This window comes from Phocoena sinus, chromosome 6, assembly GCF_008692025.1.
Source record: "Phocoena sinus isolate mPhoSin1 chromosome 6, mPhoSin1.pri, whole genome shotgun sequence".
Taxonomy (NCBI): Eukaryota; Metazoa; Chordata; class Mammalia; order Artiodactyla; family Phocoenidae; genus Phocoena; species Phocoena sinus.
The window spans coordinates 2,002,501-2,018,972 of record NC_045768.1 but is presented as its reverse complement, the minus strand read 5'-3'; the positions used below and the strand labels follow the sequence as shown (position 1 = coordinate 2,018,972).

The following is a 16,472-nucleotide window of genomic DNA, read 5'->3' as shown; positions in this document are numbered from 1 at the left end:
GGTGGAGAGACGGGTGGATGGATGGACGGACGGGTGGAGAGACGGGTGGATGGATGGACGGACGGGTGGAGAGACGGGTGGATGGATGGACGGACGGGTGGAGAGACGGGTGGATGGATGGACGGACGGGTGGAGAGACGGGTGGATGGATGGACGGACGGGTGGAGAGACGGGTGGATGGATGGACGGACGGGTGGAGAGACGGGTGGATGGATGGACGGACGGGTGGAGAGACGGGTGGATGGATGGACGGACGGGTGGAGAGACGGGTGGATGGATGGACGGACGGGTGGAGAGACGGGTGGATGGATGGACGGACGGGTGGAGAGACGGGTGGATGGATGGACGGACGGGTGGAGAGACGGGTGGATGGATGGACGGACGGGTGAAGGGACGGGTGGAGAGACGGGTGGATGGATGGATGGACGGGTGGAGAGACGGGTGGATGGATGGATGGACGGGTGGAGAGACGGGTGGATGGATGGATGGAGAGATGGGTGGATGGATGGATGGAGAGACGGGTGGATGGAGGGATGGACGGAGAGACGGGTGGATGGATGGATGGACGGGTGGAGAGACGGGTGGGTGGGTGGAGGGACAGATGGAGACACGGGTGGGTGGATGGATGGACGGGTGGATGGATGGACGGACGGATGGAGAGACGGGTGGATGGATGGACGGACGGATGGAGAGACGGGTGGATGGATGGACGGACGGGTGGAGAGACGGGTGGATGGATGGACGGACGGGTGGAGAGACGGGTGGATGGATGGACGGACGGGTGGAGAGACGGGTGGATGGATGGACGGACGGGTGGAGAGACGGGTGGATGGATGGACGGACGGGTGGAGAGACGGGTGGATGGATGGACGGACGGGTGGAGAGACGGGTGGATGGATGGACGGACGGGTGGAGAGACGGGTGGATGGAGGGATGGACGGAGAGACGGGTGGATGGATGGATGGACGGATGGAGAGACGGGTGGATGGATGGATGGACGGGTGGAGAGACGGGTGGATGGATGGATGGACGGATGGAGAGACGGGTGGATGGATGGACGGATGGAGAGACGGGTGGATGGATGGATGGACGGATGGAGAGACGGGTGGATGGATGAATGGACGGGTGGAGAGACGGGTGGATGGATGGATGGACGGATGGAGAGACGGGTGGATGGATGGACGGACGGATGGAGAGACGGGTGGATGGATGGACGGACGGGTGGAGAGACGGGTGGATGGATGGATGGACGGGTGGAGAGACGGGTGGATGGATGGACGGACGGGTGAAGGGACGGATGGAGAGACGGGTAGATGGATGGATGGACGGATGGAGAGACGGGTGGATGGATGGACGGACGGATGGAGAGACGGGTGGATGGATGGACGGACGGGTGGAGAGACGGGTGGATGGATGGACGGACGGGTGAAGGGACGGATGGAGAGACGGGTAGATGGATGGATGGACGGATGGAGAGACGGGTGGATGGATGGATGGACGGATGGAGAGACGGGTGGATGGATGGACGGACGGGTGGAGAGACGGGTGGATGGATGGACGGACGGGTGAATGGACGGGTGGAGAGACGGGTGGATGGATGGATGGACGGATGGAGAGACGGGTGGATGGAGGGACGGACGGATGGAGAGACGGGTGGATGGATGGACGGATGGAGAGACGGGTGGATGGATGGATGGATGGATGGAGAGACGGGTGGATGGATGGATGGACGGATGGAGAGACGGGTGGATGGATGGACGGACGGGTGGAGAGACGGGTGGATGGATGGACGGACGGATGGAGAGACGGGTGGATGGATGGACGGACGGGTGGAGAGACGGGTGGATGGATGGACGGACGGGTGAAGGGACGGGTGGAGAGACGGGTGGATGGATGGACGGACGGATGGAGAGACGGGTGGATGGATGGACGGATGGAGGGACGGGTGGATGGATGGATGGACGGATGGAGAGACGGGTGGATGGATGGATCGACGGATGGAGAGACGGGTGGATGGAGGGATGGACGGACGAATGAATGAATGTAATATTCAGGTTGGTGAGACAGATTGAGGGCAGAGATTTTACGAACCAATGTTTTGGCAAAATTAAAACTACTAATACTCCTTGATGGAGAAAGTTGGGTGAAGAGGTGTTCTCATGCACTCTTGGGAGGTGAGAAAGTTGGTGCATCGACGGAGGGCAATTTGCAGCACCTATGAAAACGTGCAGTATTCACAGCCTGCACATCTAGGAACTTATCCTGCAGAAGCACACAGAGCACACACACACACACACGCCCCGGGGTGGGCTGTGTACCGTTGCTTATGATACCGGGGCATCGGCAACCACTCAAATAGCCAACCAGAGGGATGGTGGCAGGGACGGGGTGTCGGTTAAGCATCCGTGAGCAGCACGTGAGGGGGGCCCCGGGAAGTGGTTCGGATGCCGAGCCCACCCCCCGCCCACTTGTCTGCTCAGTGGAAGCAGCGGCACAGGAGGAAGTCCAGGCTCCTGTTCCAAGCAGGTGGAAAAGCCGTGCCTGCTCATGGGAATGTAAACGGGTGTCAGAAAGTACCAGCTAGGGAAGCTGGAAGGGCCAGGGCACCTGGGGGAAGGCGAGAGGGGGCGGCTCTACCTTGCTGGTCTTCAGACGTCCTCAGGAGCCTCTGCAGGGCCCTCTGCTGGACGTGGGGGTGGCTGGTGAAGTTCTGCATGACCTCTGCGGGGGACAGGGCAGCGCGGGGAGGCGCCTTGGCTCAGGGACCCGCCTGAGGGCCGGGGCACCAGGGGCACGTCCGTGAGCACCACTGCACAGGCCCACGTGACCCGGCGTGAGGTGGCGGCCTTATCATCCTCACCTTCCCGGCCGAGCCACCTGTCCAAAGTCGAACCTGGATCTGCCTGAGAACCCGCCCAGGGGGGTGCTTCCACTCCACACCTCCCTCGGGTAACTCCCTCCAGGGTACTCAGGGCGATGACCTTCAGCTGGACCCAGCTGTCTGCCTCGAAAGCCCATGGCCACGAGACAGGGAGACAGCAGCTGGGCCCTCACAGGTCCCCTTCTCCAGAAAGGGAGGCAGAGGTGGCAGCCCCTTATCACAGGCAGTCTGCGCAGGGAGCCACTGACGGGGAGGAGGGATGGGAGGGCGGAGCCACCCCCGAACTGGAAGATGACCTCCAGATCCATTCTCTACCCAAGACCGTGGGGGTAGCCCCCAGCCTGGGGCACACGGAGGAGTCTATCGTGTGCACTTTTGCGGGGTGGGGGGTGACCAGCCAGCACTGTGCCTGGAGCCTCAGGCCTGCGCGTGTCACGTTGCACACGGAGCCCCTGGGCCGCCTCACCTTCCTGCAGGGCCGTGCCTGCTGGTCCCCGGTGGCTGCTGTGCCGGCCCCAGCGTGAGCGCCACTCTGGGCACGGAGCAGCCGCACAGGAGGTGCTGCTCATTGGGGAAGACACTCCAGGCACCGGGCCGCCGTGTGCCGGGCGAGCGAGCAAACAGCGGGGAGTCTGGTGGGGTGCGTGGCAGTGAGGGGCTGCTCGGTGACGTCGAGGACTGTGTAGCCGGAACAGAGGGGAAGCAGGTGGGGGCCTGGCCACAGAGATGAACTCTGCTCTAGGTAAGCTCGGGGGTATCTGAGCGGGGTGGTACCCTGAGCAAAGCAGTGCTTGGGATGGACGAGGGGCAAGCCCACCGGCCATGTGTGAGGAGCGGTCCAGGGGACTGGGGGGGTCACTGCCCCCCAGCTAAAGACAATGGGGTGGCGGGGCCACAGCAGCCTCTGGCGCCGCCCCCTCAGGGCCCCATCATCACCTAAGATGCTGGTGACGCTGCTCTCTAGCAGCATGTCGACGAGGAAGTTGGGCACCGCCTGCCGTTGCAGCATCAGGGCACTGCTGGAGGACCTGAAGTTGCTGCTCACAAACAAGTGAATCACGTCCCTGGGGAGGGGCAGAGAGCCGCCAGCTGGCCCTGCGTCCCCTCTGCGTCCAGCAGCTGCTGGGCCTCCACCTGTTTCGGGCACCCGCTTGGGAGCACCTCTCCCAGCATCACAGTGCGTCCAGCGGGCACCGCAGCACTTCCCCTTCCAGGAGGGGCCGAGGGAGGACAGTGCTGGGCCCTGGCGCTTGCACTCGCATGGGCCCCTTCCTCCATAACATAGACCCCAGAATCACAATTTCTGGCTGTGTTGGTATAAAGGTGAACATAACCCAGGGTGGATCATTTTGTTCTTCTGACTTTACATTAGAGTTAAAACGTTTTCCTGGGCCCTGGGCCATGCCTCCCGCACCTGATGGGGAAGCTGGCCCTGTTCGTCTTGCACTCAGAGATGCGGCCACGGTTTGGGGCAGCCCAAACTGGAGGAGCCACTGTCCATGGATGCAGCGCTTTGTGGTGTGAAAACCCCAAGTGCGTGCACAGGCTGACAGTGAACTGCCACCCCAGGGCCTGAGCTCACCTGATGGTTATTCGATCTGACGGGTCGGCCTGGAGCATCAGAGGCAAAAGGGAACTGAAGATTTCTGCGTCGGGGACCCTCCTCTCCTCCATGGTCCTCAGGACACCCCTCAGGCCGTCGGGGGAACTCCGGATGGACTTCCGCAGAAGCATGGCTTCCGTGCTCTGGGAGGAGAGAGAGGACCACTTGTGCACCTCCTCAGCTAAAGGAAGATGGCCTGACCTCGGGCAGAGGGGAGGTGACGTGGCCGCCGCCATCAGGGACGCACAGAGGCCACCTGCGCCCCACAGTTCTTGTACGAAGAAGAAATGGAAGTTCAGAGAAAAGCAAGTGGCCACCTCACTGGCTGGAGGGAGTAAGGGAACAGCCCTCCGTCCACGGCCAGACTCCCACTGTGGGCCGGTTAGTGCACCCGAACTCAGCTGTTCTTGTCCGTAAGGGGGCGCTGATGGGGCGGATTGAACGTTACCATCACCATCACCACCACCACATGAGGGCCGAGCAGGCCCAAATGTGGGGTCCTCCGGCGGCTGGGGCAGCGGGGGGGCCTCCACACAGCCCCACAGGCACTCAGGATGGGCAGGAGGGTGCCAACGGGAAGAATGCGCCCTTTTCAGGGCCGGGGGTGGGCAGAGCCTGGCTCCCTGGGGCTGTGGGGAGTGGGGTTCAGGTGTGGCGGGGAGGGGTGGACGGAAGGCCCCTCACATCCAGGAAGGAGCAGCTGGCCATGTCGAGAATGATGCAGCCCAGGGACCAGATGTCAGATTTCTGGCTGAAGGAGAAGTTGAGGGCTTCGGGGGCCATCCAGGACTTGTGAGAGGGGTCTGTTGGTAGGAGTGAAGTGGGGGCTGCGTGAGTCCCATGCTCCCTGGGGAAGCAAGCAGCTTGAAAAATGAGCCCTCCATCACCCTCCTCCAGGGAGGGAGAGACGTGCTATCTGAGGGGGAAAAGGAAGAGGCCCCTGGTCAGTAAGATCCTGGCCCTTGATCTTCACCAGTGAGGCTGCCCATCTTGGCAGGGGCCCGCCAGGCTGGCCGTGTGCGCACCTGTGTCCCACTGCAGCTGCAGAAATAATCGGAAGGGGCGTTTGCCACAAAGGCTAAAATCTGCACCCTCCATAAACGTCTTGCCTCTCCCAACACTTAGTCGGGACCTTGAGGCAATGTTCTGGTTGCCCTGCCCTAGTTTCTAAACCTGAACCCCTGGGACTTCCCTGGCTGTCCAGTGGTAAAGACTCTGCGCTTCCACTGCCAGGGGCACGGGTTCGATACCTGGTCAGGGAACTAAGATCCCGCATGCCGCGCCGCCAATAAATACATACATACATACATAAACAAACAAACCTGAACTCCAGACAGGGAGCCAAAAGAGCAGGGTCCCCGGCCCAGCGCTATCAGTGCCTGACAGGCCGCAGGCAGCCCCTCCCTCTCCAGACCTCCATTCCCCAAACAAATAGCAAAGGGGTGGGCTCCAAGGACCCCTGCCATCTACACCTCCAGTAGATCCACCCGTCCACTCACCTGCCCACCCACACCCGCCTATCCATCCTTCCACCCATCTATCCGTCTGTTCATCTATCTGCATGTCCATCTATCCATTTGTCCATCCACCCACCCACTCATCTATCCATCCATCCATCTATCCACCCATCCACCCATCAAGGACAGCATGCCACTGGTTCCTGCCAGCCCAGGACTCTGGAGTTCTCCACTGGAGAGTTGCTCTCTCCACCCCTGATAGCCGTTATAGGGTTGAAGCCCAGCTCCCTTTGCCCTGTTGTCTTTTTTTTTTTTTTTTTTTTTTTTTTCGGTACGCGGGCCTCTCACTGTTGTGGCCTCTCCCGTTGCGGAGCCCAGGCTCCGGATGCGCAGGCTCAGCGGCCATGGCTCATGGGCCCAGCCGCTCTGCGGCATGTGGGATCCTCCTGGACCGGGGCACGAACCCGTGTCCCCTGCATTGGCAGGCGGACTCTCAACCACTGCGCCACCAGGGAAGCCTGCCCTGCTGTTTTTTTAAAGGAAGGAAAACTTCTCTCCCTGGACTGCTCACCTTTACCACCTCCTGGGTTATTCTGAGACTCAGTAAAGTAATCCAGCCCGAGCCAATGCCTGCCATCCACCAGCCCTCCCTCTGTGCATGTCAGTCTCCTCCCTTCTGAGGCCTTCCTTCCCCCTTCTTGAAGGTTAACAGTTTCTGAGTGTCTTTTGGACCCTGCATGCCCCCCCACTCGGTTGAATGGGCCCTCCCGCAGTGCTCCCCCCCCACCACTGTCTGCTGGCCGGGAGGACGCCAGCCACCTTCCTCTGCACGGACGTTCCACTTGGCTACGTCGGTCATGAGTGCGTTGGAGCTCAGGTCCTGCAGTTTGCAGTGGTCGCTGCTGACCAGGGCAATGTTGGAGGGCTTGAGGTTCCTGAAACCGAGAGGCGCGCCCTTCCACCCACTGCCTGGCAGGGCCACGTCCGTCTGTGAACCCTCCGCTCCCGCCACACCCAGGGCCGCCGCAGCAGCCCACACCCCTCCTCCTCTCTCCTCAGTAGATGCCCTGTTCAGCCACTTTTTGAACATCGTTTTCTGTAAGCATAAACATACTGTTATTTCAAATGGGAAAAACAAGCCAACTGCAAGTAAGGAAACACTGATCCTCCCGTGGTCCCTCTGCTAATGACCTTCCAGATCTCAGCTGACATTAACACGGAATCTCGAGCATTTCCTTCCTACGTTTGGTTCACACAGTTTTCTCTCCTCTAAATACGGCACTGATCCTTCAGATCACGATTCTGGAGGATGAAACTGGCAGGTCAAAAGCTCAGCCTGGGAGTGCCCAGAGGCCCTCGGGCAGCCTAATCTCTTCCTCGGTGCTGTTATCTGGTTCTTCCCTTGCACTTTAGAACCAACTGCCCCGTCTGTGCATGGGGAGGGTCGTGGAGGGGGTGACGTTCTCTTTAAGCCAGGGAGGTGCTCTGGGAGGGGGAGGGGCCCGTCCTTGTCCCAGCTGCACCTCTCTCCCTTGGGCCTGCGCCCGGGCGCTGCCACCTGGAGGTGCCACCCCCAGGAGGTGCCTTTTCTCCTCAAGCAGCCTGGCCACCCGGTCACCTGTGGATAATGTCCAGCTGGTGCAGGTACTCCAGCGCATTCAACACCTGGCCCAGCATGTTCTGCATCCACTGGGGAAAGAGCGAGAGATGCCAGGACTGGGGAGGCCTGAAAGCTCCCAGGGGGGCCTCCCAGCTGCTCTTAGGCAGGTCAGTGACCACTCAGAGCAGCCAGCAGGGTCGTGGCCAGTTCCCACCCTGCGTCTTGAAATGGGCCTGAAGTGAGCGGCCAACAGCTCAGAGCCGGTGCGGGAGCATCTGCTGCAGGCTGCTTCGAGGCCCTCTGGACAGAAATGCCCTGTTAGCCGGCGACGCCCTGGTCTCCAGACCCCCCACTCCTGTCTCCAGCAGACCCTGGGGGCCCTGGGGCTCTAGCCCCGCCTGGGTCCCACCCCATGGGTACCAGAGATGCTGAAGTCTGCAGCTGCTACTTGGGGTTTGCCTCTCCAGGGCATTCGAATGGAAAGATCCCTGAGAGAGAACATTCTGAAAGCAGTTTGTGTCAGAAACAAGATCCACCTGGTTTCCAGGGCAGTGATTTTCAAACCGTGTTCCTAGGAGCCCTGGATTCCACCTGGGGTGTCAAGAGAGGGGCTGAGCAGGCAGGACCCTGGGGTTCCTGCCACGCCCCCTTCCACTGACCCCCAGACCCCTGACTAGAGTAGCTCTGCTTTCCTTACTGGGGGTTCTGAGAACATTTTTGTGTTCGACAGGGTTCTACTACAAACAGAAAATTTGAAACCCACTCAGAGGCTGTCTCTGAGGCCCACTTTGGAGCTGCGTGCCCCTCAGAACACCCCAGCAGGGTCGCAGTGCCTGGAGGCCCAACAGAACAGAGGCGTGTTCAGAGCAAAAGCAGGCAAAATTTATTTGGGGTGCGTCAGAGACCTAAATGTGAAAGCAAAATGGATCCAGCTCCAAGGGCAACAGAGGAAAATATCGTCATGACCTTGGGGCAGGGAAGGCTTCTCTAAAGGCTCAGAAGACACCAACGTCAGGCGAAACACTGATGAACCAGAGTTCATTACAATTAAGAAAGTGAACTGGCAAGCCACAGACTGGGAGAGGACATCTGGACACTGTGTCCATAATATATAAAGAGCCACTACAAATCAACAAGAAAAGACGGACAACCCTAATGTTTAAATGGGCAAGAGACCTGAACAGGCACAAAAGAAGATATCCAAATAGCCAAAAAGCACTCACCATGACTACTCAAAATAATTGAAACTAAAATGTAATTTTTAATTAAAATTAAGAAGACTGACACAGTGAAATGTGGGCCAGGATGCAGAGCCGAAAGACTCACAACTTGGGATGAGAATCAACACCAAGTCAACCAACCATCCTGGAAAACTGGCACACTGGCTAAAGCAGCACACGCGCCCATTCTGTGATCCAACAACTCCACGGTCACGCAGAAAATGAATGCTTAGGTCCATCAAAACACATGCCCAGCAGTGATTCATGGCAGCCCTTCTTCATAATAGCCCCAAACTGGAAGCAACCCAGATGCTCACAGCGCTGGACCAGATACACTGATGTTGATGTGGCCATCTGACAGAGTGGAGAGGGATGATCTCCTGACACACTCACAGGTGGGTAAATCTCAAAGCACTGGGATGAATGCAAGAAACCAGACACAAGCAAACAACATGCTGTACGAGCCCATTTATGAGAACTTCAGGGACAGGCAGAAGGATCTCTGGAGGCAGAAGTAGAACCCTGGGTACTGGCTGGGACTGTCTGAAGGTCCAGGAAGGCTCTGACCTCATGTGAGGGAGGGGACGGGAGTGTCTGCCTATGCAAAACACACCAAGGTGTACACTTAAGATCTGTGCACGTTACGGTATGCAAATACCTTCATTCATAACTGTCGGAAGAAATGAGACCAGACTCCATCGGTGCCCGCCCCTCTGCCCCCCGCTGTGGGGCCTGTGGCACCCAGGCCTGGTGCCCCAGAGAGTCTGTCTTACCTGGGAGTCAATGACTCTCTTTGCCGCCCTCTTCTTCTCAATGACATTCTGGAAGCTTCCCTCGTGGAACTCCATCACCAGGCAAAGGAACAGAGAGGAGATCTGCAGGGGACACAGCCCCTTAGCCAGGTGCCGAGTTCTGGCCTCCAGAGGCCCAGGCCTGGGGGCTTCCGGGCCGTCACCTGCTCCAGGTCTTTCCTCCCAGCCAGGCCACCACCGGCAGTGACTATGAGAGAATGCCCACTTCTGTGGGGGGGACAGTCCCTCCTGAGCAGCTCCCGCCTCCGCCTCCTCTCTCCTCCCCCCATCCCCCCCCACCCCCCATCTACACTAAGCTGCTTTAGGAAAACCTAAAGGGGCATGGGGTCTCCTGGCCACCGCACACGTAGACCACCGTGCCTGGGGCACCGGGCCCTTTGTCCCTTAGGGCTCAGCTGAGATCCACTCCTCCCTCTGAGGGGCCTGCACCCGACAGGACCCCAGCAGCCCCCGTCAGGCCTCTCAGAGCACCCTGCCTTCCCTCCCGCAGTGACATGTCCTCTTGGCTTCTCTGTGTCCCCCTTGAGAGCGTGAGGAGGTGCTCAGAAAATACTTGGGGGGACAGGTGGTGAGGGGCCCTCCCCACGGCTTTCCTCAGGGCCCAGCTGAAGGGGAGGGGGCCCCTCCCTCGGTTGTCAGCCCAGATGGGGGTCTGACTGTGGGGTCACACCTGGCCCCCTTCCCCTCCAGCCCCCCGCATCCCCCAGCTCAGCCCCATGTGGAGTAACCGGCAAGCTTCCGGCTCCTTGAAGATGAGAAATCAGCTCGCCAATGGGACCAAACACGGGGCCCAGGGCAACCAGACCCAGACTGGACTCCTGCTCGGTTGTCGCCAGCTGGTTTCTCCCAGCCTCCACTTCTTCCGGAAAGTGGGACAGTGACCCTCCTATGCAGAGGCTGTGGGGCGCACGTGAGACGATGCCCAGAGAGCTCCCGGCGTGGCCCCGTGAGTGCTGCGGCCATTGGCGCTCGGCGGGCACAGCGGGGGGGTGCTCTGTGCCCACCCTGAGTGCCTGCTGGGCCCGCGGGGTCGGCTCTGACCCACCTCACTGTTCCACACGATGAAGAGCTCCCGGTAGATGGAGACGTGGGCATGCTGAAGCTTCAGCAGTGGCATCAACTGCAAGGCGAGGCCAGAGAAAGTGGAGAGGTTAGGGAGACACTGCTTCTAGAGGTGCTTCTCTGTCACACATCCCAACAAAAACCACATGCTTCCAGCTCTGAGCGTGGGCCCAGGGAGGTTGGGCAGCTGGAGGTTAGGGGCCAGACAGCCCAGGGTATGTCCTGTCTCTGGCATGAGCTGGCTGTGCTGTGTGACTGAGGAGAGGCTCCTCAACCTCTCTGAGCCTCCTAGCCTCATCTGGAAACGGCAGTAACGGTGGTATCTGCTTCACAGGGGTGTCGGGAGGAGTAGGTAAGCCGATGTAGGCAGAGTGCCTGGTGCATTGGAAACAAGCACAGTCCGGGTTGGCTGACGAAGGGGGTGTGGCCAACGGGAGGCCGGCCGCTGCTGCTGTACCCAGGCCACCTGGCCTCCTGGTTGTGTACACTAGAGGTCCCAGGGCCCCTGCCCTCAGCTCAAAGTGCTTTGCAAACGAACAGAATTAGGCAGTGGAAACGGCTCCCTTAGCGACTTAGGCCAGACGGACAGCTGCTTATGACAGCAGGTTGGGTGTGAAAGGAGGTCGCCTAGTGGAGTGGAGAGGGGGCTGTGATGCTGGGGGGCGCGCGGGACGGCCCCCCCACATTCTTTCTTTCATGAATGTGGCCTGGGTCCATCACCATGTGTCAGACACACTGTGGACAGAAGAGCTGTTTGCTAGCAAAGCCCAAAAGCTGGTGATTCCGGAAAAAAGACAAACAAGTGACCAGTAGATAGGAAGGGAGACATTCAACCTCATGTGAAATTCAAGAAAAGCAGAGAAAAATAACGCGGAGCCTTTGCCGGCAAATCGAAGTATATGCAGCTGTTTCTGCTATTATAAATCAGGATGTTACTGTCAGTTCTGATTGGCAGATTTAAGGAACGTAAGAGTTTATATTTTCTTTGTTAAAATTAAAATTCTCTATTTTCCAAATATTCTATTGTAACTGATACTTTTACAATTGAAGAAAAAAATCTTTTAAAAGATGGTTATTGGTAGATCAGCCTAGGGACCTAGCCAACATTTAAAGGTTATCATCTTCTCTGAGAACATATATTCTAAGTTGTCAGCACCTGGATTTAGAAATGAGTGTTTGGTACACAGACTCCCTTCATGACCTGGGGGCCTCTGACTTCATAGCACAGGGCAAGAGCTGGTTCTGACCCTCCATGCCTCCACCAGGCTTCCACCCATCGTACCACAGTGGGGTGCAGAACAATCTCTGTGTGTCCTGCCTCATGTCCTGTAGAGAGGGAACCACCCAGAGAGTTACCTCCTCCAGGGCCTCGTTGGCCTGATGCTCATCAATGCACTCCACCTGCAGGGGCACAAGAGCACTAGGTTGGTAAACGTGCAGTAAACGCCCCCGTCATCATCGTGACCACCATCACCACCATCACCACCACCACCATCACCACCACCATCACCGTCACCACCATCACCATCGCCACCATCACCACCACCACCATCACCATCACCATTATCACCACCACCATCACCACCACCACCACCACCACCACCACCACCATCACCATCACCATCACCACCACCACCACCACCACCATCACCATCATCACCACCATCACCACCACCATCACCATCACCACCACCATCACCACCACCACCACCACCACCATCACCATCATCACCACCATCACCATCACCACCACCATCACCACCACCACCACCATCACCATCACCACCACCATCATCACCATCATCACAACCACCATCACCATCATCACCACCATCACCACCATCACCACCACCATCACCATGATCAGCACCACCACCACCACCACCATCACCATGATCAGCACCACCATCACCACCACCACCACCAGCACCATGATCAGCACCACCATCACCATCACCACCACCATCACCATGATCAGCACCACCATCATCATCACCACCATCATCACCACCACCACCATCACCACCATCACCACCACCATCACCACCACCATCACCATGATCAGCACCACCATCACCACCATCACCACCACCACCATCACCATGATCAGCACCATCACCACCATCACCATCACCACCATCACCATCACCATCATTATTCACCACCATCAGCACCACCATCATCATCACCATCACCATCACCATCACCATGATCAGCACCACCATCAGCACCACCATCATCAGCACCACCATCACCATCACCATCATTATTCACCATCACCATGATCAGCACCACCATCAGCACCACCACCATCATCACCACCATCAGCACCATCATTATTCACCATCATCAGCACCACCATCAGCACCATCATTATTCACCATCAGCACCACCATCAGCACCATCATTATTCACCACCATCAGCACCACCACCACCACCACCATCATTATTCACCACCACCAGCACCATCACCACCACCATTATTCACCACCATCAGCACCACCACCACCACCATCATTATTCACCACCATCAGCACCACCACCACCACCATCAGCACCACCACCACCATCACCATGATCAGCACCATCACCACCAGCACCATCACCACCACCATCATTATTCACCACCATCAGCACCACCACCACCACCACCATCATTATTCACCATCATCAGCACCACCACCACCATCATTATTCACCATCAGCACCACCACCACCACCATCATTATTCACCACCATCAGCACCACCACCACCACCACCATCATTATTCACCACCATCAGCACCACCACCACCACCACCATTATTCACCATCATCAGCACCACCACCACCACCATCAGCAGCACCACCAAAAGCACCACCACCACCACCATCATTATTCACCACCATCAGCACCACCACCATCACCACCATCACCACCATCATCATCACCATCACCATCACCACCACCACCACCATCATTATTCACCACCATCAGCACCACCACCACCACCACCATCATTATTCACCATCATCAGCACCACCACCACCACCATCAGCAGCACCACCATCAGCACCACCACCATCACCACCATCACCACCATCATCATCACCATCACCATCACCATCACCACCACCATCATTATTCACCACCATCAGCACCACCACCACCACCACCATCAGCACCACCACCATCACCATCAGCACCACCATCATCAGCACCACCATCAGCACCACCATCATCACCATCAGCAGCACCATCAGCACCAACACCACCACCATCATTATTCACCATCACCACCACCACCATCATTATTCACCATCATCAGCACCATCACCATCACCATCATCACCATCAGCATCACCATCACCACCATCATTATTCACCACCATCACCACCATCATCAGCACCATCACCATCACCACCATCAGCACCACCACCATCATTATTCACCATCAGCACCACCACCATCACCATCACCATCATTATTCACCATCACCATCACCACCATCACCACCACCACCACCATCATTATTCACCATCATCACCACCATCACCATCACCATCACCATGATCAGCACCACCATCACCATCACCATCACCATGATCATCACCACCACCATCAGCACCACCACCACCATCACCATGATCAGCACCACCATCACCACCACCACCATCACCATGATCAGCACCATCACCACCATCACCATCACCACCATCACCATCACCATCATTATTCACCACCATCACCATCACCATCAGCACCATCATTATTCACCATCACCAGCACCATCAGCACCACCATCATTATTCACCATCACCAGCACCATCAGCACCACCACCACCATCATTATTCACCATCAGCACCACCACCATCACCATGATCAGCACCACCATCAGCACCACCATCACCATCACCATCAGCACCACCATCACCATCATCACCATCATCACCATCATCAGCATCACCACCATCACCATCATCAGCACCACCACCATCACCACCATCATTATTCACCACCATCACCATCACCATGATCAGCACCACCATCACCATCACCATCATTATTCACCGTCATCAGCACCACCATCAGCACCATCATTATTCACCACCATCATTATTCACCATCATCACCACCATCACCATCATCACCATCACCACCACCATCACCATCACCACCACCATCACCATCAGCACCACCATCAGCATCACCATCATTATTCACCACCATCACCATCACCATCAGCACCACCACCACCATCATTATTCACCATCATCACCACCATCACCATCATCACCACCATCACCATCATCACCATCATCAGCACCAGCACCATCAGCACCACCACCACCATCATTATTCACCATCATCACCACCATCACCATCATCACCACCATCACCACCATCACCATCATCACCACCATCACCATCATCACCACCATCACCATCATCACCATCATCAGCACCACCATCAGCACCATCATTATTCACCATCATCAGCACCATCACCATCACCACCACCATCACCATCATCACCACCATCACCATCATCACCATCATCAGCACCACCATCAGCACCATCATTATTCACCATCACCATCACCATCATCATCAGCACCACCATCAGCACCATCATTATTCACCATCACCATCACCATCACCATCAGCACCATCACCACCACCATTATTCACCATCATCAGCACCATCAGCACCACCATCACCATCATTATTCACCATCATCAGCACCATCACCATCACCATCATCACCACCATCACCATCATCACCACCATCACCATCACCATCATCACCACCATCACCATCACCACCACCATCACCATCATCAGCACCACCACCATCACCATCATCAGCACCACCACCATCACCATCATCACCACCATCACCATCATTATTCACCATCATCACCACCATCACCATCACCACCACCATCACCATCATCACCATCATCAGCACCACCACCATCACCATCATCACCACCATCACCATCATTATTCACCATCATCACCACCATCACCACCATCACCATCATCACCATCACCATCACCATCACCATCATTATTCACCATCATCACCACCATCACCACCATCACCATCATCACCATCATCAGCACCACCATCAGCACCATCATTATTCACCATCACCATCACCATCATCATCAGCACCACCATCAGCACCATCATTATTCACCATCACCATCACCATCACCATCAGCACCATCACCACCACCATTATTCACCATCATCAGCACCATCAGCACCACCATCACCATCATTATTCACCATCATCACCACCATCACCATCATCACCACCATCACCATCATCACCATCATCAGCACCACCACCATCAGCACCACCATCACCATCATTATTCACCATCATCAGCACCATCACCATCACCATCATCACCACCATCACCATCATCACCACCATCACCATCATCACCATCATCAGCACCACCACCATCACCATCACCATCATTATTCACCATCAGCACCACCACCATTATTCACCATCACCATGATCAGCACCACCATCAGCACCACCATCATCACCACCATCACCATCATCACCACCATCACCATCATCACCATCATCAGCACCACCACCATCAGCACCACCATCACCATCATTATTCACCATCATCAGCACCATCACCATCACCATCATCACCACCATCACCATCATCACCACCATCACATCACCATCATCACCACCATCACCATCACCACCACCATCACCATCATCAGCACCACCACCATCACCATCATCACCACCACCACCATCACCATCATTACCACCATCACCATCATTATTCACCATCATCACCACCATC

At 56.7% G+C, this 16,472-nt stretch overlaps 1 protein-coding gene across 1 annotated transcript in view; it reads right to left on the bottom strand.

Moving 5' to 3' along the window:
• Positions 1-16,472, bottom strand: part of STKLD1 (serine/threonine kinase like domain containing 1) — a 48,441-nt gene that overhangs the window by 22,016 nt on the left and 9,953 nt on the right. The window contains exons 4-12 of the mRNA XM_032635192.1: positions 11,992-12,036; positions 10,619-10,693; positions 9,535-9,636; positions 7,560-7,630; positions 6,761-6,876; positions 5,169-5,287; positions 4,464-4,627; positions 3,818-3,945; positions 2,638-2,721 (exon numbers count right to left, since the gene is read on the bottom strand). Of these exons, the coding sequence (XP_032491083.1) occupies positions 2,638-2,721; positions 3,818-3,945; positions 4,464-4,627; positions 5,169-5,287; positions 6,761-6,876; positions 7,560-7,630; positions 9,535-9,636; positions 10,619-10,693; positions 11,992-12,036 (904 nt within the window). The remainder of the gene's footprint in view (positions 1-2,637; positions 2,722-3,817; positions 3,946-4,463; positions 4,628-5,168; positions 5,288-6,760; positions 6,877-7,559; positions 7,631-9,534; positions 9,637-10,618; positions 10,694-11,991; positions 12,037-16,472) is intronic.